Below are 24,730 nucleotides of genomic sequence, written 5' to 3'. Positions count from 1 at the left end.
TTCTGCAGCTGACATGAACTGTAGGGAAGATACTAGCAGCAAAACTGACATGAACTGTTTAAGCACCAAGAGAAATGAAACCACGTTTCAATGTAGAGTCCCAGATGGTAATGAGGGATTCCAACCCTGAAACTGTCACTAGTCTCCAAAAGCAGAGAGACGACCGTGACAATCGACAGTTAAAATGGTTCAAAAACATTAAAAGAAAACAACAAAGGAATCTAGAATATATACTTTCAGCAATCTTCAGCAGTGTTCAACCAGTTCTTGCTGATCTCTGCTTCCTAACCTAGTCGCAACTCCATTGAAATGTTAGGAAGGGTCCAATTAGCCAATGACAGACTGAGGCAGGACACCACAGCAGCCAGTGATTGGTGGAGGAGGCATTATCAGCCATTTCCATTGTGTCTGGGAAGTGACCAAGAAGCAGAGGTCAACACTAGGAAAGAACTGGACCTCGACATGTCACATCTAGAGATGGGCGAATAGTAAAATATTTGGGTTCGGGTTATTCGTACCGAAAACCTAGTAGTATTGGAATATTCATCACGAATAATAAGCCTAATACAAGTCAGTGGGGAACCCAAGCTTTTTCTTGAAGATTTCCTCGAAAAATACTTAGGGTACTTATTGACTTGTATTAGGTTCCTAATTGGTGACAAATAATATAATAATAATTAATAATAATAATAATTAATATTAATAATAATAATAAAAAATAAAGACTAGGTATTTGGTACAAATAACCCGAATATTTTACTATTTGCCCATCACTACTGGTATCTGTTTTTTTATCATTTGTACCTGACCCATTTGAACAATAAATTTAAAGAAGTTCTCCCATGAAGTTTTTTTTTTATTATTAATGGGGTTTTCCCCACAAACAAAGTTCATTTTAATCAACAGATCTTGGAATAATAATAATTTACACAATCAGATGTGTTTAGAAAAAAAAGTTCCTGTGCTGAGATAATCTCATATATGTGTCCCTGCTGTGTACTGTGTAATGGCTGTGTCTGACCGTACAGGGACATGGTCTGATCATACCACATCTTCTGGGCAGGGGAGGACACAGAAGAGTATACAGACATTACAGCTTGGGATCGCAAATTATTCTTTCTTTGAGGTAAAATATTTTTAAGGACAGGCAGGGAAATGTTTTACCTCACAAAAATAATCAGCTGTGATCCCGTGCTGCCCTTTCTGTATACTTTATTACTACCTTCCCCGCCCAGGTGATGTGGTATGATCAGACCATGTTCCTGTAGAGTCAGACACGGCCATTATACAGTACATAGCAGGGACATACAGTATATATAAAATTATCTTAGCACAGGGACATTTTTTTTTAAAACACATCCAATTGTGAAATGTATTATTATTGCAAGTTCTACTGATTGAAATCAACTGTAAAATTAACTTTGCTCATGTGATAACCCCTTTAAATCTGTGTATGTATTGTGCTGTGACTATAAATATACTCACCTACCGCTTTTTTCTGGTATCACGAGCTGTTCTGCGCCTCTTCTCAGTGATGTCACAGGTAACACTATGTGTGACCCAGAAGTCTCTTTTACAATGTAAGCTAATAGCCTCTTGCCCCTTCTTCTGACGCTCCATAGACATATACTGTAAAAGCTACTATTGTGCATATATAGAACAAGCGAGCAGATGATTGGAGGTTCAAGTCTTCTAAAAGGACTTAAATTAAAAGTTGATTACAAATAAAGTTTAAAAAAACAATAGGAAAAATTAGGTTTCAAAATAAAAAAGTACAGTTTTTTGGACTATAAGATGCACTTTTTTAGTAAAATATTTTGGATGAAAGTGGGGGGGAGTCATAGTTCAGAAGCTGTGGCAATGGAGGGGATGGGGATGGGGGGTGGTGGAGGAGTGGGTTACTGGAGGCAGGAGGAGGGTCATAGGAGGCAGGAGCCAGCGCTGGGGCTAACAGTGTGCCTGCTGTTAAACTAAATGAAGATTCACTGCACTCTGCGCCCATAATCCCGCAGTCCTCTTAGCACTGAAGTAAACACCGAAAGGTGTGCAGGATTATTGGCATGGGGAGCAGTGGATATTCATTCTCTTTAATAGCAGACACACGTGGTCACCCAAACACTGGCTTTCTGCAGCGGCTGGGCGATCACGTGTGTTTGTTATTAAACAAAATGAATATTCACTACTCACCTTGCCCATAATCCCGGGCGTGGTAACAGAGAATATGCCGGGGGCACTGGGGGTGCATGGCATAGATAACATGTGCTACACAGTTTGCACACTGAAGTCAGTTGCCAGCATCAGAAGAGGACATCACGCACAAGGGGAGCGAAAGGAAGGTGAGTATAATATTTTTTTTTTATGTGTGCGGCGTGATGGGAGGTATATACACCAGGATGGGGCCATTATGGGGATTATATATATCAGGATGGGGATCATACTAAATATAACAAATTGGGAATCATATATACAAGTATAAGGGATATATACCAGAATGAAGATCATATATATCAGGATGGGCCCAGGATGAGGGCCAAATACACCAGGATGGGGAATATACCAAGATGGACGACATTCACCAGGATGGGGGACATATACACCTGGAAGGGGCCCAGGATGGGGGATATTAGTACAAAAATTGGGGGACATTACCCCCATGCCATTGTCTGCAGCAGGTTTCCCTTATGACAGTGCATCATGACCACATTTTTTGCTTCAATTTTTTTTCCTACTTTCCTCTTCAAAAACCTAGGTGGGTCAATTGGTCCAGTGTGTCCTATATTCCGAAAAATGATATATATATATATATATATAAAAAACATACAACAAAATCAAACTTTTTTTAGCCGCTTAAAAATAAATACATAAATAAATGAATAAAAAACCCACAAATCTATTTGGTACGGCCGGGTTCACAAATCAATCAAAGATAAAATGTAGTAACTGATACAGTAAAAGCTGTAATGAGAAAGAAAGAAAGAAAAAGAAAGAAAAAGCCAGAATTGTACTACAACTGCAATAAGAAGCTAATAAAAATCACATGTGCCACAAAATGATAATAAATATGTCAGCTTACTGTTCGGAAAAGAAGCCCTCGCCCATTTACATTGAAGGATGTTTATTTTTTTTTTTTTACTAATTTCTGAGTTTTTTTTCCTACTAAACAATTTCGGTTCCACCATAATCAATCTGATCTAGAGAATCATGCTACCAGATCATTTTTGGCAAATAATGAATACTGTAATTAAAACAAAAAATCAGAAATCAATGATGGAATAGTGTTTTTTTCTTTTTCTTTTCACCACTTCACAGCACTTGTAATTTTTACCCTCTTTTTCAGGACTTTATATTCTAAAATGAATGGTGTCATTCACAACTACCACTCATCCTGCAAAAACAAAAAACAAGCATAGATATGGCTAAGTTGATGGAAAATGAAAAAAGTATGGTTCTTGGAAGTAAGGTAGGAAAAAAATGAACACAAAAATGGAAAATGACCCGGTAATGAAGGGGTATAGCGTTCCCGATACGAGTTGGTTTACCTCAATGAGACTGGGCCCTAAGACAAATCTGAAACAGGACGCATCACCTTTTTGTTATGCTGATACCAGGGCTCAGGATCGATTGCTACTTCTGTACCCCCCAAGCCCTTGTTAATGCCACGCTAGGTATGGGGAAGTACCAAGCGCACGGCGAAAGGAAAGGGAAGGTGACCCCTGTGTCTAGGGAAAGGAAAGGTGGTGACCCCCTTACTAAACCTACTACTGGTCCCTGGAGTCCCTCACCACCCTAGATAGGTTCAGCACGTATGCGCTGAGCCAGATACCTGACCCTAGGAATCCCTAGTGCTGGACCCTACATAGGAAATGGATGGGATAAGCTCTTTGTCAACCCCATTAACCATTATAGACGGCACAAGGAGGACATACAGGGGAAAATGCATGAACTACTTATCCACAGATGACTCAGGTAGAAGTTCAGTAAAGCTTTCTGCAACTATACCAGAAGAGTAAAAGCCACCTGCTTGCAACCAGAGCTTGAATAAACTGAAGAATATCACCAGCACCAGTCTAAAGAAAGGAAGGGGTATATAAGCACCAATAGAAGTCTGATGGTCAGCAACTGGGTGGAAGGCGAGATCCTGCTGGGTCCAAAAGGGAGAGATAAACCCAGCAGGAAAGCTACCTATACCAATGAATACTGAAAGCAGGAACAATGGAAAGTCAGGGGGCATTCTGAGCAGCCAGATGCTGTGACCTTCTATGACCAGAAACCATATGACTGTCTGTCATCCGTGACATCACCTTTCTGTTCTGCTGATACCAGGGCTCTGGTGCAACTGCTACTTCTGTACCCTCCAAACATTTATGCCCAATGTTAATGACTTACATTACATGTCACAAGAACTTGGCGTGGCGCTGTATCAGAGCCACATAAATATATAGAACATATAGTAATCTGTCATAAAACTAGATAATATTCAATTAACTTCCCCTGACTCGAATGTCTACAAGACTACTTGGCTCAAACTAGGAAAAGTCAATGATGTATTGCTTATTCTTCCGACTGGGTTGCAGAACAAAAGCATCTCACATGGAAATGGTTTACACATAAAATATTGATTTTTCTGTACACAATCTATGTTGTCATTGGCTTTATATTTCATATGATCATCTATAACTCTTTTATGATTTGTCCGATGTTCTTTTAAGTCTTTAGTAGGTCTCAAATCTGAGATGTTCCGGCATCTGGAACAGGTTGAAAATGGACTGTATGTGGCATACGGATAAGCAAAGAGACTTTATTTTGCATTAAAAAGTAAATTAAATTTAGCCAGATCTATTTTCCAGAAAGTAAAACCCTCTAGCTCTCTCTCCACAAAAAAAAAATCAGAGTTCATCAACTTAAGAAAGAAAAAAAAAAGTAGCAAACAGAATTCAGCCAGGAAAAAATAATCCCAAAGCTAAATCAGGTTCCAAAACCAAGTCTTTTTCTTATTTCATACATTACAACTAAATAAACACGCGGACGTGCAGCGGCGATAAATGCTGTTCAGACGCGGCAGTATTTGCTGGACACTTATGACCCGGTGATGTCAGAAACAATCGGTCAGTAATGCCAAATAATGCCTAAAATATAATAAATGTACCCATGGATGCTAAATATTAACCAAGGCCATCCTCAGGCCTTCTTCATTTTCTAATTGAGCTCATGATATTGCAGTTGACAGTGGGATGCTGCGATCAGTCATGTCTTGTGTAAAGCCCACCCATACACTTGAGATAGCTGCAGACAAATAATGGTTTGGCCAATCGCTGGGCCAGTAGCTTCCTTCCCCGATTCCTCCACTGGAGTACTTGCTCAGCTGAGTGTCCTTTGTTCTCCATGTGAGAGCGGCCTACCACCTGGAGAAAAAAAAGATCAGCAGCCCAAAATCGGACAGAGCAGATCCTTCTTCTCCCTGACAATCATCTATTGGTGATGGTAGGGGGTCCCCACACACATGAAGGTGTCTGCCGAGTCCTTCGTTATTGGTCAACATTGGTCAACGTTGGTCTAAGTGTAAAGGGCCCTCAAGGCTTAAAAGGGTATAGATTTATGGATATACTATAAATGTCTGGTAGATGTGGGTCCCACCTCAAGAAGCAGGCTTGGCTTTTAGCTTTCATGACCGGAGAGGTGGTCGCGCATGTGCAGCTCTCTCTATTCACTATTACTGGAGCTCAAGAAAATGCTACCGAGGACATCTGAAAACTGCTAAGTTTGCTTGCTTGGTTATTTGGGGAGCTCCTATAGAGGGAACTTGATGCACTTGACTTGTGCTATGCATGGGCAGCAATTCATTGTTATCACCTTGGGCCCTGTTCTTGAGATAGGCTTGGGTCTCAGAGGAAAATATCCCAACAATATCCTGGATTAAAATACCACTATAAATTCAGAAATATGTAGGATAATGAAAAAAACTCTGACTACGGTTCATTAAAGGGAATCTGTCAGCAGGTTTTTGCTACCTCATCTAAGAGCAGCATGATGTAGAAAAAGAGGCTTTGAGTTCAATTTTGTATCACTTAGATTAGTGGCTGCAGCTGTTCTGACACAATGAAAGATTTTAGATTTTGTATGTAGCAGAGCCCTGGGAGCTTCCCCTGTCTACATCAGGCTTTCAGTGTACATTTCCATAGACAGAAGCTGCTAATCACAGAGGGGGCGGAGTCGGACCTACAACTCACATGCTGCTGAGACCCACTAATGATAAAGATAAGAGGCCTAAGCTACTATTGCAGGTAAACCAAAAAAGACTGAGATAACAGACATATGGCTGAAGTCTTTGTTTTAACTCTTGCAGCATGCTGCCTTCAGATTAGATTGCAGAATCCTGCAGACAAAGTCCCTTTGAGGCTGTTGATTCAAAGGACAGTATAAATGAGAGGCGTGCAGGCATAAGATGCACCAAAATAACCAAGAGTTTCACCTCTGTGCACCTCACCAGGGACTGGAGTAACGTAACTAACGCCAACACTTTTCATGAATATGATGGGCAGGCGTATCCACGCTTCGTGCCAGCCCGCACTCGGTTATGCCTCACCTTTATCCATTTTGGTGGAGCTGGCCGAAACTGTCATGAAAACACCAAAAGTTGCTAAGTTTTTGTGCAACTTCACGTTGTACAACAATTTTGAAACTTTTCAATTTTTTTCTAGGTTTTACATTTAATAATGTAGCGATTTTAAATTATTTCTTGATATATATATTCTTTAATACGTTTTTGACATGAAAAAAATCCCGTTACAGTTAGTCAATAAAGAATGCGCCGTGACTGCCTCTTTAAGGCAATTGGCCTAACTAATGAATATGGAAGTGATCCACTTTGAAAACTAGGAAATGTTATTATTCATTACAGAAATTTGTGGAAGAAAGTACTGCTGGAATCTGAGCACAATGAACAGTACTGGTATATAAAAGTTATTATGTCTAGATATGTGTCTACCAGCTGTTTTATGTTAAATCTGTTTTGTAAATGCTCAGAACATTGAACCATTAAATTAGACTGTTTTGGTAAAAGACTGGAAAAAAAAAAAAAAAGAAAAAAATTTGGAAGAGGCTGCAATTTTTTTTTTTCTTTTAGACACGTGTTAGGGTGAAAAGTTATGTAAAGAACACCGAGATTCCTTTTAATTAGCAGGCTTGGTGAACCTTAATGCGAAAAACACTTCAATCTAAGACTGTGAATTTGAGCAACTGCAAAGACTGACACAGAGACCCGCTAAAAAATTGGAGACAAAGCCTCGTAGTACCGGAATATCTAGGAAACCAAAGCAGGTGCCAACTGGAAATTCTGCTACATTCTAGGGTTTAACAACATCAAATCCCTCGTATAAAGGTAGAGAACCATTATTTTCATGCTGAAGATGCAATAAATACAGTAATAATGGAAAAAAGGAAACTTTGTACCTTTCTATTTTCTATTAAAGACAATCTGCTATTTACGCTTTAGGTGCGCGTTATGGGAGGTGTCATTTAAAGGGGTTTTCCCACGAAGAAAGTTAATTTAAAAGTTGATTTTAATCAATAGATCTTGCAATAATAATAAGTTCCACAATTGGATGCGTTTTTAAAAAATGTTCCTGTGCTGAGATAATCTTATATATGTGTTCCTGCTATGTACTGTGTAATGGCTGTGTCTGATGGGTCATACATGGGGTCTTGGAGCTTTAAAAGGGTTTTCCCATGAACAAAGTTAATTTAAAAGTTTAGGTTAACCAATAGATTTTGGAATAATAATAAATTCCACAAAAAATGTACAATTTCTGATAATCTTATATATGTGTCCCTGCTATGTACTGTGTAATGGCCGTGTCTGACCATACAGGAACATGGTCTGATCATCCCACAGCTCCTGGGCCGTGGGGGAAAAAGCAAAAAAGTATAAAGACATTACAAGACGGGATCACAATTGATTCTTTTTGTGAGGTAAAACATTTCCCTGCCTGTTTTGAAAAAAATGTTTTAAGTCCAGGAAAGAATTATTTGCAATCCCGTGCTGTAATGTTTGTAAACTTTTTTTCCATCCTCCCCTGCCCAGGAGATGTGGTATGATCAGACCATGTTCCTGTACGGTCAGACACAACCATTACACAGTAGCAGGGACACATTTATAAGATTATCTCAGCACAAGAACATTTTTTTTGTGGAACTTATTATTATTCTAAGATCTATTGGTTAACCTAAACTTTAAAATTAATTTTGTTCATGGAAAATCTTTTTAAAGCTCCAAGATCCCGTGTATGACCCATCACAAGACTTCCAAATTACGTGTCCCTTATTCTACAGATCTCCACCCTTGGGCCCTTCTGGACCTCATCAAGTTCAATGGCACAAATGCTACGAAACAGCTGCATCTTTTTTAGTTACAACCCTGTGCATCCTTACATTATTTTATTAATCATTTCATAATATATTAAAAGAGGTTCTCTACACATAGAAAAAAAAAATAGTGAAGAAAATGTTATTATAAATAAATTCCAGGATGTCTTTAATTGACAAATCACCCATTTATAGCAAGGTAATCACCTGCACAGAAAATTATAGAATCTGGTCCTAGATCATTAATCGATGCAGCAGAAAGCAAGATGGGAGGTGTACCAACAGATAAGGAGATAAATTTGAAGGATTGTCCAGCAAACAGGTCCAAAATTTAAAATTAAAACATTTTTTCTTTATTTCATCGTAGATAAAATTCCATCATGTCAAGTGTGACGACATGGACTCTCATAGGTTAAAGTTTCTTAACATTCAGCCAGACGTATTGTTCTTTTGTGTATTACCTCATGTTTGCTTAGATATTGTTTCTCCAGACCCTTCCAGTAATCATTGTAATGTAGTTGTGTATTGCTAATGTGATTACCTTAGTAGCCATTGTCTAGTCGGTGACTTGCAGACTCCATGTAGATATCCTCAGTCTGCCTACCCACATCATTTAAAGGAACATTATCCATGCAGCTTGAAATTCATCCAATGGGAGAAGCAATCTTGTCCAACCAATCCGATGAGGACGCAGTGTATCCAAAGGGAAGGCTGTGGCTATAAAAGGGGATTTCTTTAAGTCACCAGGTTGTTGTTGATGGATGTGCATGATCCAGTCTAAGCTCTTGGGAGCTGGCTAGAGGATCAGGTACCTTGTGGCTTCAATCTAAGGACTTCGGTTCTGATTGGAGACCATATCCACAGTCTAGGGATTTCGACTCCGGCTGCCAGGATTATATCATCATACCAGAGACTACTTAAGGAGGAAACCCAGGTTGGGACAAATCGGTCACCTGGTACAGACTTTGCAGACCTCAGCAAGCTTCCTAAATCTGGCGTTATTCCAGTCATGGTGGGTGCACGCCGAAAGCGTGGTGCTGCTGGATTGGAGTAATTAGCCCTGGAACATCTGAGGCATGGACATTTTAAATCCCTGGTGAGCCAGCGGAAGGGTGACACTCTGTTGCCTGTTACATTTGTGTGTTTTGCTGGTTATGTGTTATGTGCCGTTACTTGTTTGGGGATCCAATAAAGTCTAATTATTGTGGTTCCCTCACCCTGTGTTGTCTGAGTAGTGTTCCGCCCACGGTTAAGGAGGCCGGCGTTCAGTTGGGATGAGCCCTGAGCCACGCTGTCTTTCTAAAGGCGGACAGTTTTAGCGGACGAGAGCACCCACTGAGCCCCATGTCTCCACATCAAGTACAAAAACATAGAGCAGGAGGACGCGTTTCGGATATCATATCCTTATTCTGTCTCCATGACAGAATAAGGATATGATATCCGAAACGCGTCCTCCTGCTCTATGTTTTTGTACTTGACATGATGGAATTTTATATACAATGAAATTAAGAAAAAAAAAATTACTTTTAAATTTTGGACCTGTTTGCTGGACAATCCTACAAATTTATCTCCTTATCTGCTGGGTGTTGGCTTTCTCCTTCTGGTCCGTGCTGATCTCCAATGAACTATAACAGGTGAGCTGAACTGCTCTTTGTATTTGCAGATGTACCAACAGAGTAGCTCGCTTTGTGACTCTATTTCCGCAAGCTCAATTATTGTCTATGGGAATTACGCAAACAACGTAGAATAGATGCACTTGGCTGTTTTTGGAAATCCCAACTCTTGTAAACGTAAACCCGGAAGCCATTATTTCCATTTCGTCCATGAAAGGCAATAATATATTATTGGATGGCACTCAGTCCAATATTTTACGATGGGGTAGTGCTGAACAGAGCTTTTTTACTCATATCGATTCAGCATGAGAAAACAAAATCAAGGTGTACTGTACAAATCGGACGGTGTGAACCGATACAAGTCTATGGGTACATGGAAATCATGCGAGGGCACTGGAGTGACATCCCCTTGCAGTCCCATTTCCGCTGACTCATGGAATGGAGAAGATGGAGACGTTTTATTCTCCATGTTCTCCTCACCTGTGATACAATTCTCTCCTTTGAAAGAGTCGGAGCACACTAAGCTGACAATCTGATCAAACTCTGATCAGAGTGTCACTTACATAAAGAATTCAACTCTTTCGGTTGGTGCCTCAGGATTGGAGGATTGCTGATGTGGTACCGATATTTAAGAAAGGTAAGAGGGTAGATCCAGGCAACTACCGTCCAGTAAGCCTGACATCAGTAGTATGCAAAGTTTTTGAGGGCATTTTAAGGGATGACATGCAAAAATATGTTGCAGAAAATAATATAATAACTGACAGACAGCATGGATTCATGAAAGATAAGTCGTGTCTAACCAACCTGTTGGGGTTCTATGAGGGGGTAAGTGCAAACCTGGATATTGGTAATGCAGCTGATGTGATTTATTTGGACTTTGTAAAAGCATTTGATACTGTACCACATAATAGTACTAAAGCTGCAAAAACAAGGACTATGGGAAACTATATGCAACTGGGTAAGGAATTGGCTAAAAGATAGGAAACAAAGAGTAGTCATAAATGGTACATTCTCTAAATGGGCTGCAGTCAGCAGTGGGGTGCCGCAGGGATCTGTGCTAGGACCGAGTCTTAAATCTCTTTATAAATGACCTTGTGGATGGGATTGATAGTAAAGTGTCAGTCTTTGCTGATGACACCAAACTATGTAGGATATTAAAAACTGACCTTGATAGTACAATATTACAAAACAATCTGGATAAGATGTCAGAATGGGCAGATACCTGGCAAATGAGATATAATGTTGATAAATGTAAAGTAATCCACCTAGGACGGATTAATCCTATAGCTGCGTATACATTAAATGGAAGTAAGCTCGGGACTACAGAACAGGAGAAGGACTTGGGTATCCTGATTACAAATAAACTGAGCAGCAGCACTCAATGTCAAGCAGCAGCTGCTAAAGCAAACAAGATTTTAGGGTGTATAAAAAGAGAGATTAGATCCCGTGATCCCAACGTATTGTTACCCCTTGTAGCGGGGTGGGGGTCCCCCAGGACGACAAAGAGGCAGTGACCCAAAACAGTCCGATCCAAACAGCTTTATTGTCCTTGCTGTACAGGTAAAGTCATCCGGAACACAGCCGGGTTATGCACCGTCCATACGGGTCCCCGTCACACAGGCACCCCTTGCCGTAGGAGACGGTCTTACGATACCCCATTCGGCTGTTCCAGGAGGGTCCACAGACTTATAATCGTTCCACACAGGCCTGAACTTTCCTAGGCTTCCTGCTCTGCAGCTTACAGAACAGACTCTGCCCCACCCAGGCCTTTACAAAGAGCTTTTAAACGAGAACTGTGGCCATGAGCCACCTGCATAACCCGGCCTGGAGGTTACTGGACTGACCACTATGTAGGGCTCTAATATGTTTCTGTACGCATTCTGGGAGATACGTACCGTCCGTCACATATCAACGGCCCCGCTATCTCACACCCTCTATAAATCACTTGTAAGGCCACATCTGGAATATGGGATCCAGTTTTGGGCTCCACATTTTATAAAAGACATTCAGAAGTTAGAGTCAATTCAAAGGCGGTTAACTAGACTACTACAAGGAATGGAGGCCTCATATATGATGACAGGTTGAAAAAGTTAGATTTGTTTAGCTTAGAAAAAAGGCGTCTCAGAGGAGATCTTATTTATATGTATACAGTGCCTTGCGAAAGTATTCGGCCCCTTTGAATTTTTCAACCTTTTCAAACATTTCAGGCTTCAAACATAAAGATAAAATTAAATGTTATGGTGAAGAATCAACAACAAGTGGGACACAATTGTGAACTTGAACGAAATTTATTGCTTATTTTAAACTTTTATAAAAAATAATAAACTGAAAATTGGGGCGCGCAATATTATTCGTCCCCTTTAAGTTAATACTTTGTAGCACCACCTTTTGTTGCGATTACAGTTGCAGTCTCTTGGGGTATGTCTCTATCAGTTTTGCACATCGAGAGACTGAATTTATTGCCCATTCTTCCTTTGCAAACATCTGGAGCTGAGTGAGGTTGGATGGAGAGCATTTGTGAACAGCAGTTTTCAGCTCTTTCCACAGATTCTCGATTGGATTCAGGTCTGGACTGTGACTTGGCCATTCTAACACCTGGATACGTTTATTTGTGAACCATTCCATTGTAGATTTTGCTTTATGTTTGGGATCATTTCTTGTTGAAAGACAAATCTCCGTCCCAGTCTCGGGTCTTTTGCAGACTCCAACAGGTTTTCTTCAAGAATGGTCCTGTGTTTGGCTCCATCTATCTTCCCATAAATTTTAACCATCTTCCCTGTCCCTGCTGAAGAAAAGCAGTCCCAAACCATGATGCTGCTGCCACTATGTTTGACAGTAGGGAAGGTGTGGTCAGGGTGATGAGCTGTGTTGCTTTTACGCCAAACATATCGTTTGGCATTGTGCCCAAATAGTTTGATTTTGATTTCATCTAACCAGAGCACCTTCTTCCACATGTTTGGTGTCTCCCAGGTGGTTTGTGACAAACTTTAAACAACACTTTATGGATATCTTTGAGAAATGGCTTTCTCCTTGCCACTCTTCCATAAAGGCCAGATTTGTGCAGTGTACGACTGATTGTTGTCCTGTGGACACAGACTCTCCCACCTCAGCTGTGTGATCATGGGCCTCTTGGCGAATCTCTGATCAGTCTTCTCCTTGTGTGAGATGAAAGTTTGGATGGACGGCCGGGTCTTGGTAGATTTGCAGTGGTATGATACTCCTTCCATTTCAATATGATCGCTTGCACAGTGCTCCTTGGGATGTTTAAAGTTGTGGAAATCTTTTTGTAACCAAATCCGGCTTTAAACTTCTCCACAACAGTATCACGGACCTGCCTGTTGTGTTCCTTGGTCTTCATGATGCTCTCTGTGCTTTAAACAGAACACAGACTATCACAGAGCAGGTGCATTTATACGGAGACTTGATTACACACAGGGGGATTATATTTATCATCGTCAGTCATTTAGGATCATTCAGAGATCCTCAATGAACTTCTGGAGTGAGTTTGCTGCACTGAAAGTAAAGGGGATGAATAATATTGCACGCCCCAATTTTCAGTTTATTCTTTTTACAAAAGTTTAATATAAGCAATAAATATCGTTCAACTTCACAATTGTGTCCCACTTGTTGATTCTTCACCATAACATTAAAATTTTTATCTTTATGTTTGAAGCCTGAAATGTGGGAAAAAGCTGAAAAACTCAATGAGGCCAAATACTTCCGCAAGGCACTGTAAATACATGTGTGGTCAATATAAAGTACTGGCACATGACTTATTCCTTCCAAAGACAACACTAAGGACCAGGGGGCATACACTGCGAGTGGTAGAAAAATTATTCCGGCACCTAAATAGGAAAGGGTTCTTTACAGTTAGAGCAGTCAGACTGTGGAATGCCGACCACAAGAGGTAGTAATGGCAGATACTATAACAGGTTTTAAAAAAGGGCTGGATGATTTCCTCAGTGCACACAACATTGTTGGTTATAAGTGACTTGGCGACAAAATGAAGAATTGGTGGAGGAAGGGTGATTTAGATGGACCTAGGTTGTTTTTGAACCTATGTAACTATGTAAGAGAATCTACAGCCGTGTGAGCGCAGCCTGACGCTGATCAAACTCTGATGACACTATGATAAAAACACTCAGCCATGATCATCACCAACATCTGAATTAGCCGTTACACACTCATTTTTGTTCGCTCCATCATATTTTGTGCCCAAATGACTAGTGCCAACCTGGCATGGGGAAGGTAAAGTAATAGAGATGGCAGTGCCGGCTGTAGTTTTACTAATGAGTGTCTATGATACTATAAAACTAAACCTAAAATTGTAAAATTTAGCATATCTCCACATTATCCAATGCATAGAGAAAGAATAATACAAGAAGTATAGATTTGGCATCAGAAAGACATCTTGGCAGTTGGCAACAATGTGGCATTTTTAATGAATCTATTAACGTGCATATATTTCACATGTGTTATGCGATCAATCAGCTTAATTGGTTTTATCAAAATTACCATTCTTTTTTTTTTCATTTCTATTTTAGATTTTATATCAGTCCTAATGTCTAATTTTATATATAATAAGCTTGATACACAGCAATAAAGAAATAAAAGGATCCATATTGTTTTATGTATTGGAAATTATGTGACTTTTGAGCAAAAATGCCGCCAGCTTTTTTCAATTTACATATGCCAATAAAATATTTTCTTCTCTTTGTAATTATATGCATATGAAGGGGAAAATAGAAGATCCAAATGTAATATAGAATGGTCTCAAAGGGAATCTGTCAGTAGGATCAACCATCCGAAGCCGTCTAAGTAGGTCATAGGAAGCTGAATAACATGATCCCTTGAAATCTGTGATCCAATGTGTTATTCCAGAGGGAATCAATGTTTTTCTTTATATGTAAATCAACTGGTAAGATCTATGGGCCGGACACACATCTCCCTGAGAATCTTGATTTGAAATTCAAGGGGTGATACCAATGTGAGACATGTAATGACTGACAGTCTGCTCCCCTGATCTACATGTCTGTTAGTCATTACATGTCTCAACCCTTTACAGGTATAATAAACTCAGGGGCCAGAATCTCAGGGAGATCTGTGTCCAGCCAAGAGATCTTAACAGCTAACTTACAAATTAAGAAAAATGTGGAGTTTTCTGGAATAATACATTTGTTCGCAGATATCAAGGCATTGTTTTAGTCTGCTTACTATGACCTGCATGCTCAAATAGACAACTCGGGGGGTTGATCCTGCTCTTCCATATATTATATATTTCTATATATTTATATATATATATATATATATATATATATATATATATATATATATATTTCCATTTATCATCTAAGATAACGACTGGCCCTGAACCCCATTGGAAACTAAGAATCCGCACTACATGCCTCATATTGGTCTCTTAAGGATGCAGTTGGCAGGATATGTTTGAGAGCAGCTCAGCTAACAATAGCCCAAAATAGAAAGCTCTAATAATACAAACAGGGCTGAAAGATACATTACATAACCCATAGTTTCCCTACTTCTACCATTAACCGAATAACAGGCACTTATCTGGCAGTTACCACGCTGCTATCTGGATCCCATTCACATACTGCAGGCTGTAACTTATAGTCTATAACCTGCAGAAGAAATCTTTGGGAAATCTTGCATCCCAGTTCTGGATCTTATTTACTAATCAAACACTTTTACTGCCACGAGAAATGAGGTTTGAGTTAAACTACCATTTAAAGAGGACCAACCACCAGAATTATCCTATATAAACTAAAGCCATTGCTATACTGGCGCTATCATTCTGATTCTATACATACCTTTAGTTGTGAGATCGGATGTTTAGTATCTGAAATACAGGCAAGTAAATTTTGTGAAATGCACTGTTGCTTGATTGTTAGCAGCTACAGAATATCTAATGGGTGGATTGCTTTTGCTAGTTATTCCCGCCCCTGTCTGCTGCCTGGCCTTCTTCCCCTGTCTTTCCTCTCTCCTTCCTCCCCCTGCAATCACAGAGACAGATCAGCTTCTATGAGGATGTAAGCTTTCAAATGAACTGAGGAGAATCATTGGATGTCATTTATCTCGACTTCTGTAAAGCATTTGACACTGTCCCACATAAAAGATTGATAAGTAAAATGAGAAAGCTTGGGCTCAGGAAAAATGTGTGTAGATGGGTAGGTACTGTAGCTGGCTCAGTGATATAAACCAAAGATTGGTTATTAATGGTGCATACTCAGATTGGGCCAGGCTTACTAGTGGGGTAACACAGGGGTCTGTATTGGGCCCTCAACTATTTAATATATTTATTAATGATCTGGTGGATGACTTACAGAGTAAAATATCAGTATTTGCAGATGATACAAAACTATGTAAGGTAGTTAACACAAAGGAGGACAGTTTGCATTGAATTGGGCTGCAAATGGCAAATGAAGTTTAACACAGATAAATGTAAGGTTATGCACATGGGAAGGAGAAACAGATGCTATGATTACTTACTAAATGGGAAACTGCTGGGGAAATCAGACATGGAAAAAGACTTAGGCATCTTAGTCAATAAGAAGCTAAATTGGAGTGCCCAGTGTCAGGCAGCAGCCACCAAAGCAAATAGGGTGATGGGATGCATTAGAAGAGGTCTGGGGGCACGAGATGAAAACATCATTCTCCCTCTGTACAAATCACTCGTCAGACCACACTTGGAGTATTGTGTGCAATTTTGGGCACCGGTGCTCAATAAAGACATTACTGAACTTGAAAGGGTTCAGAGGCAGGCAACTAAAATAATAAATGGAGTGGGTGCATTACAATACCCAGAAAGGTTATCAAAATTAGGTCTATTTACTCTAGAAAAGAGAAGATTTAGGGGAGAGCTAATAAATATGTACAAGTATATCAGAGGGCCATATAGAGATCTCTCCCATGATCTGTTTGTACCAAGGACTATGACAAGAACAAGGGAGCATTCTCTTCATTTGGAGGAAAGAAAACTTCTGCACCAGCATAGAAGAGGGTTCTTCACGGTAAGAGCAGTGAGGCTCTGGAACTCTGTTCCTGAGGAAGTGGTGATAGCCAACTCACTGAATGAATTTAAGAGAGGAATGGATGCTTTTCTTGATAGCAACAGTATAGAAGGTTCTGAATAACATAGTATTACAGGCAGATAGTTGACCCAGCTTAGGAGTCGGGAAAATTTTTTTTTCCCTATGAAGAAAATTGGCTTCTACTCTGTGGGTTTTTTGCCTTCCACAGGTTCAACACTGGAGAACAGCGGCACTAAAATAGGCTGAACTGGATGGACATAAGGTCTTCCTTTCGCCTTAGAAACTATGTTACTATGTTACAGGGGGAGGAAGGACAGGCAGCAGACAGGGGTGGGAATAACTAGCAAAAGTAGCCCACCTATTAGATATTTTGCAGCACCTATCAATCAAATTTCAGTGCATTTCACAAACTTTACTTGCCTGAATTTCAGAAACTATACATCCGATCTCACAACTAAAAGGTATGTATAGAATCAGCCTGATAGCGCCAGTATAGCACTGGCTTTAGCTTATATATGAAAATCCTGGTGGTTGGTCCTCTTTAAAAGGATTGGCACTCCTAAACCACTGGAGAGCTGCTGCAAATGGGTGTCACGTACTGTCCTTTAGCAGCTCTCCTCTAGAGAATCTGCATTTAGGAAGAGGGTTGAGCAGATAAACTTTTTTAGGACGGTTTTACACACAATGTTTTTTCTTTCAAAAATGCTACTGTCTTCTTGCTGTCTTTCATTGTGGCAGCTGTAGCTGGGCAGATTTTAACTTTGTGTCACTAGGAAAATATGAACTATGTTACAATCAGTGCCTTAAAAAAAAAAAAACTAAATAAAAAATACTCATAAAAAAATGCTGAAACAAAAAAACCTACAGTACAACTGCTGAATACATTCTGCACAAAGTGATACGCACATTACCAACTATCTACAAATACAATTAGAATAAAACATTTTTTTTTTAAATTCAATAACATTTAAACTGATATATACTAAATAATTAACATATATTAAGTAAATGCATGTTGATCAAAGCAAAAAAAAGCAAAAAACATATTGACATCTACTACATACATCCTTTTTTAGGTCAATACAGCTAGGAATATAATCTATATGTATCTGCTATATAAATCTATCCTTATATAAAATGTTTCACATTTTTGCTAAGTGCGGAGTGCGACCTGTTCTATATCTATCTTTTATCTACACAGCAGAGGAAACCGCACTCTGTACTTAGCAAAAACAAGTGAAAAATTCCATAAAAGGATAGATTTATATAGCATGTACACAAAGCTTATATTCCTAGCTATATTGACCTATAAAAATATAAAACATTTTCCATGCCCAAGGTACACAACGTTTTGGCTCAAGGTGTCTTCAGCCTCAAGTAAAGTTTGAGAAAAGATCACACCTTGACATGCAAAATGTTGTTTACATTGGGCACGGAATACACTATTTTCACTTATTTTTGGTAAGTATGGAGTGCGACCGCTTTTTTTGCTATATTGGAATTATTATCTATGAGCCAGTGGATTTGGAGGATTGCAGTCACACTTTGAAGGATTGGTGCTGGTTTGCTGTCTATCTTTTATTTACTCTGTCAAAAATGTATATTGTATCTATGCTTTATCCATCTATCTTATATCTAGCTCCACTTAACCATCAACATTTTATTTATTTTCCTTTTATCCATCTTTTATCTATTTAACTTTCTTTTATCTTTATCTAGCTAAATGTATCTATCTTATACCTATGATTTATTCATCTCTCTCTCTCTCTCTCTCTCTCTCTCTCTATACATACATATATATATTGTCCATCTATTTTTTATCTCTATCTTTCTTTTGTCCTCTTTTATCTTTATGTATCTTTTTTGTCTCAATCTGTCTTTCTTTTATCTCTATTATCTCTCTATCTATCTTTTATATCTATCTTATCTTTATCTTTCTTTTGTATCTAGCTTTCTTTTCTTTTATCTCTAGCTTTTATATCTATCCATCTTTCCTTTATCTCTATCGTTTATACCTATCTAACTTTCTTTCATCTCTATCTATCTTTTATATCTATCTAGCTTTCTTTTATCTCTATTTATTATCTATCTATCTTTTTATTCTTTATTTTATCTCTATTTATCTTTTGTATCTATCTTACTCTCACCTTTATTTATCTAACTTTGTTTTCTCTTTATCTATCCTTCTTTTAGATCTATTTCTCTATCTACTTTTATCTCTCTATCTTTCTTTTATATCTATCTCCCTTTATTTTACCTCTAACTTTATTATCTAGCTGTCCATGCTTCATCTATCATCTAAATAATGGGTGTATGTGTTTACACGCACATACACATCTATATATATATATATATATATATATATATATATATATATATATATACTGTATATGTGAGTATATATATATATATATATATATGAGAGAGTGTGTGTGTGTATATATATATATATATGTGAGTATATGAGTATATATATGTATATATATATATATATATGTGAGTACATGAGTATATATATGTATATATATATATATATATATATATGTGTGAGTATATATATATATATATATATATATATATATATATAGATATATATATATATATATGTATGTGAGTGTATATATATATATATTATTTTGGGGAAAAAAATGAAGTGTGTGTAATCTTTTACTAGTTTGTATAAAATCACCCACAAAAAATGATTTTCCACAGAACTTAAAGAAATCTGAGAGCTAGTATACGGCTGTAGGACACGACACAGGGACTTGTCATTTATACCCACCTTTGCATTCTCGATGCAGGGACAGATGGCCCATGCTGCACTCGCCTGTACATCTGGATGAGGATTTTTAAGCAACGACCACAGCAAACGAACTCCGTCTAATCGGTCAATTACCCTGTCGAGCAGCCAGGCAATGAAGAAATAAACATCAATTATTGCAGCAGAAATATAAGATCCTGACTGTGAAGAATTGTATTTAACCAAGAAATGAGAGTAAAATCATCCTAGACTCTTGTGAATGTAACATGTCATTCCAAAAAATGTGCATTATTTAGGATACCACTATTCTCCATTGTTTTTTTCTTGGACAAACAACTTTGTTTTTTTCTCAATCTTTCGATGCAATCCAGTCAAATGTAAGAATCTACTGTAGACACATTGTAAAATGTAAGTAGTTTCTGAAACAAATATTTATTGCAGAACCTCATTACTGAAGGAGGATGTCTGTGTTTTTGAAATAACCTTTTTTTTTGTTTTACGCAGCTTCCTATTTTGAACCGTAGTCTGTCCGTGAAAGGAAAAGCATCTGTAAGGCTGATAGAGGCTTAAGCGTCTATAGACAGTGCATCCTTTGTTGGGAACGTATAAAGTTTAACTTGTTTTCCATGTGCGTCCAAACTAACATGACCGGCATTAAATACCGCCGTCTAATTACTTAAACACACGCTAATCAAACTATCTTTATGACGAGCCGAAGAATGAATTATCATCAGAATCATCGCGGCACCATCTGTCCAGTGTTTATACATCAATCAGAAGGAGAATCATAACTTTACATCAGGGTCCGTAGAGGACGTTAAACCGCGCCGCAGGCCAGACTAAACCCAATATCCCCTTACAATCCTATCTTTGTATGGAGACACCGTGAACCTAAATCTCGTGAAAAGATGGAAGCTGATATATTTCTGCACCACGTTCTAACGGACAAGACCATGTTATTATCTCCTGAGGACACGGAACTAAGTTCTGCACAAACATATCATTGTGACACAAAGAAATCCATGTGCTTTACATCCAGGCTAAACTCGATGTTCAAAGATTATTTATGGTGATCAGATAGATTTAACCAAATCTAATATTTACATTCCTAATCTATACTAATTTGTAGCAGTTGATACAATCCTTACTTTTCTCCAGTGACATACTGGTTCTATGTGAGTACTGGTGTTATATTCAATAAAAATATTCAAAATAAATCAATAAAAAAAATCATAAATAAAATAATCATAAAAATATGAAGAAAAATCATAATAAATAAAATAAATTATTTAAAGTATAAAATCTTTACTTTTGTCCTGAGACATACTAATTCTAAGTACTAGTGTGAAATTCAATAAAAATATTCAAAATAAATCAATAAAATAATCAAATAAAATAATCCTAAAAATAATAAAATAATCATAAAAAATAAAATAAATTATATACATTATTTAAAATATAAAATCCCTACTTTTCTTCTGTGATATACTGATATTATATTCAATAAAATATACAAAATAAATAATAATAATAATAATAATACATTATTTAAAATATAAAATCCCTACTTTTGTCTGGTGACATACTGATTGTATGTAACTACTGGTATTATAGCCAGTCAAAAAAATGTACAAAGTAAATCAACAAAATAATCATAAAAAATAAATAAATAATATCAATTATTTTAAATATAAAATCCCTACTCTTCTCCTGTGAAGTACTGATATTATATTCAATAAAAATATACAAAATAAATCAATAATAATAATAATAATAAAATACATTATATAAATTATTTAGAATATAAAATCCCTACTTTTCTCCTGTGACATACTGATTCTAAGTGTATTATAGACAATAAAAATATAAAAAATAACTAAAGACATAAGAAAATGAATAAAATATAAATATTATTTAAATAATATCTAATTTTAATATATTTTTCAATATTTTATTATAATTATTTAACTATTTAAAATATAATAAAAATAATACAAGGTTTTAATGTAATATGCAAACGTGTGATGTATTAAGTATTGTGTATTGGAATATAATATATTTGGGGGGTTTCTGTTGCTAGTGTAAGGCTATGTGCCCACGCTAGAATGTCCCTGCGGATTTTTTTGCCTGAAAATCCGCGACTTTCGCGGCAAATCCGCACCCGCGGATTTGCCGCGGATTTGCCGCGGATTTACCGCGGATTTTGATGCGGATTTTTTTTTTTTTTCCCCAGTCAAAGCCAAAAATCCGCACCAAATCTGCACCAAACAATTGACATGCTGCAGATTTTTCCGGATCAAAATCCGCGGCAAATCCGCCGCGGAAAAATCCGCAGCATGGGCACAGCATTTCCAAAATGCCATTGAAATGGCTTGGAAGTGCTGCTGCTGCAGATTTTCGGCAAATCCGCGGTAAATCCGCGGCAAAATCCGCGGTAAATCCGCGGTAAATCCTGTAGCGTGGGCACATAGCCTTAGAGTGAAGTAATAGTACCTAGAATCTATGTACAAAAATAGTGAAAAATAATTAAAAAAGATAATTAGGCTGTAGAAATAAAGTATTTTTTTGCATAATTCATAAGACTTGAGCCCCGATTATTTGCAGCTTTTTTGAAGTCACCTCCTTTTATTTGTCTTGTGGTATTTGTGGCAGGTTTTTTTTTTATTAAAAAAAAATGGCACACGTAGTTTGAGCAAAGTAAAAAAAAAACCAAAGGTCTTTTATTCCTCTCTTTATCTGGCTTGGCAACGTTTGAGTGCAAAAATTCACACAATTTAACCAAATGGTGCAAATATTGCACTATAACTGGGGCACCTAAAATCACTCCGGGGGGGGGGGGATCTGGAGTATATTTGTGTCAAATATTGCAACTTTCCGGCACGTGTGCAGTATTATTTTCAAGTTTTTCTCCAACTCTTCAATAAAATGGCACCGGAATCAGCACATGCGCATACCATGATCTCCGGCGGAGATGAACGGCGGTGACGCATGTGCTGATAAAAAAAAATTCAATCTGCGTTTGAGTCAACGCTCATATTCGTCTTTAAAGTGTCTTCAATAAAATGGCACAAGAATCAGCGCATGTGCATAGCGCAATCTCCGGTGGAGATGACTATGATTGGCGGCGGAGCATGCGCTGATAAAAAAATTCAATCTGCGAATGAGCCAACGCTCATATTCGTCTTTAAAGTGTCTTCAATAAAATGGCACTGGTGATCGCAGTGCGCGCATGTGATGATTTATTGAAGAGTTGGAGAAAAACTTGAAAATATTACTGTACACGCGCTGGCCATGGTGTTAATCGAGGCGGCAGAGGGGCGGCAGGCAGCCAGAGGAGGAATCATTAGAGAAGACCGGACATACACAGTCCCACCCGATGCTCATGCCACTCCACCAATGCACTAATTTCTGAACCTTTGCTAAAAAAAATTTCTGCAATCAAATATCCAATCTCTAAACTGAAGGAAGGATTTTATTCACCATCCTCCTAGCGCCAGTTTGGCATTGCCTTTAATTTATATGTGAAAATTTTGCTGGTTGGTTCCCTTTAAATCAGTTTCGACCATCATTCAGAAGAACTGATATAAGACTTACAGACGCTGCCGTCAGGAGCTGATGGATTTGACTTATAACTCATTCCATAATCTGCCATGTACTACAATCCATACAGGATGTAGAAGCCAAATAGTTAAAAATAATAATTAATAATCTTCTATAGCAAAAATGCTTTTTAGCCCAAAATACATGGATTTAAATAAAAAAATAAATACCCCAAAGCTGTCCATATATTTTAAATATTTCTACCTCAAGAAATTATTTTGACGTATCACTGAAAAATGTGCTACTTACGCCATATTTTCAGGCTCCGATGCGCAGGCACCTACAGCTTTGGTAACGTTCACCAGCAACGCTTGATTAGTGCTGGTTAGTAAATTGACCAGTGGATTGATACCTCCGCATTTACGGATAATGGCCCGATTGGCGGGCTCCTGGCCACATTCTCCCAGTGCACCTACAACATTAACAAGGACCTCTTCTGGCTGGTCACTCAGGAAGGTAACAAGGGTTTCGATAACTTTGTATTCTTGAAACCTTTGAAAACAAAGCAAACAAGTTAGTCTGATATGATTTCTATTTCTCAGTCCTTTATATACATGAAATGCGTTAGTATTGGACACGATGAGGCATCCTGACTTTATAATTTACCCATTCCACTGATCGAAATTATAAAAAAATAAATAAATCCTGCTCGATAGCTATAGTCTTCCTTATAAAATAACAGCTTATACTCCCCTCCGATGCAGCGCCATTCCAGCGGTGACGGCACTGGCTCACCCGGTTCTTGCATGATTATGTCACACGAGCCTTGCAGCCAATCACACTCACTTCTTTCGGACTGATACACGGAAGACATGAGAGCTGCAGCTTCTGCTGTTTGACTTCCTGCAAATTTCAGTTTCGTCTACAGGGAATGAGTATGAAGTGGCCGCTGATTGACGGCAGGGCTCACATGACATAATAAAGTCACTTGAGCCCCAGGAGAGCCAGTGCCATCACAACTGGAATGGGTCCGGCGCCGGAGACGACTATAGGTTGTTGTTATTTTATGAGGGAGTCTATAGCAAAATGGTGAGAATTCCAACACATCAGTCTCTCCGACTGGCACAAAAACATAGTAAAGTACATTGTTACGCTGGTCTGAAAGGACAGATATGGCTGGAAAAATATAGAATAAATGGAGTCCATTTGATCCCCATTTTTGTCATTGCAGTCTAGTGCTTTATACAAGGTTCCATCTGAATCCCGCAAAAATGAACAGGGCTTTATTGAAGAAAAAAATGGATTAAACTGCATCCACTAGTATAGCTTTGACAAGTCTTTGTCAGAAATTTACTCTGCTGAGTAGCTCCCCTTAAAAGGAACCTGTCAGATGGAAAAATGTTATT

The 24,730-nt window shown here is 38.1% G+C and overlaps 1 protein-coding gene across 2 annotated transcripts in view; it reads right to left on the bottom strand.

The window, feature by feature from the left end:
• ODAD2 (outer dynein arm docking complex subunit 2) overlaps positions 1–24,730 on the bottom strand; it is a 222,516-nt gene that overhangs the window by 44,923 nt on the left and 152,863 nt on the right. For both annotated transcript variants that reach the window (XM_075315527.1, XM_075315526.1), the window contains exons 16-17: positions 23,634–23,876; positions 19,806–19,920 (exon numbers count right to left, since the gene is read on the bottom strand). In XM_075315527.1, the coding sequence (XP_075171642.1) occupies positions 19,806–19,920; positions 23,634–23,876 (358 nt within the window). The remainder of the gene's footprint in view (positions 1–19,805; positions 19,921–23,633; positions 23,877–24,730) is intronic.

This window comes from Anomaloglossus baeobatrachus, chromosome 6, assembly GCF_048569485.1.
Source record: "Anomaloglossus baeobatrachus isolate aAnoBae1 chromosome 6, aAnoBae1.hap1, whole genome shotgun sequence".
NCBI lineage: Eukaryota > Metazoa > Chordata > Amphibia > Anura > Aromobatidae > Anomaloglossus > Anomaloglossus baeobatrachus.
The sequence above is the reverse complement of the archived record's forward strand: the minus strand, read 5'-3'. Positions and strand labels throughout refer to the sequence as shown.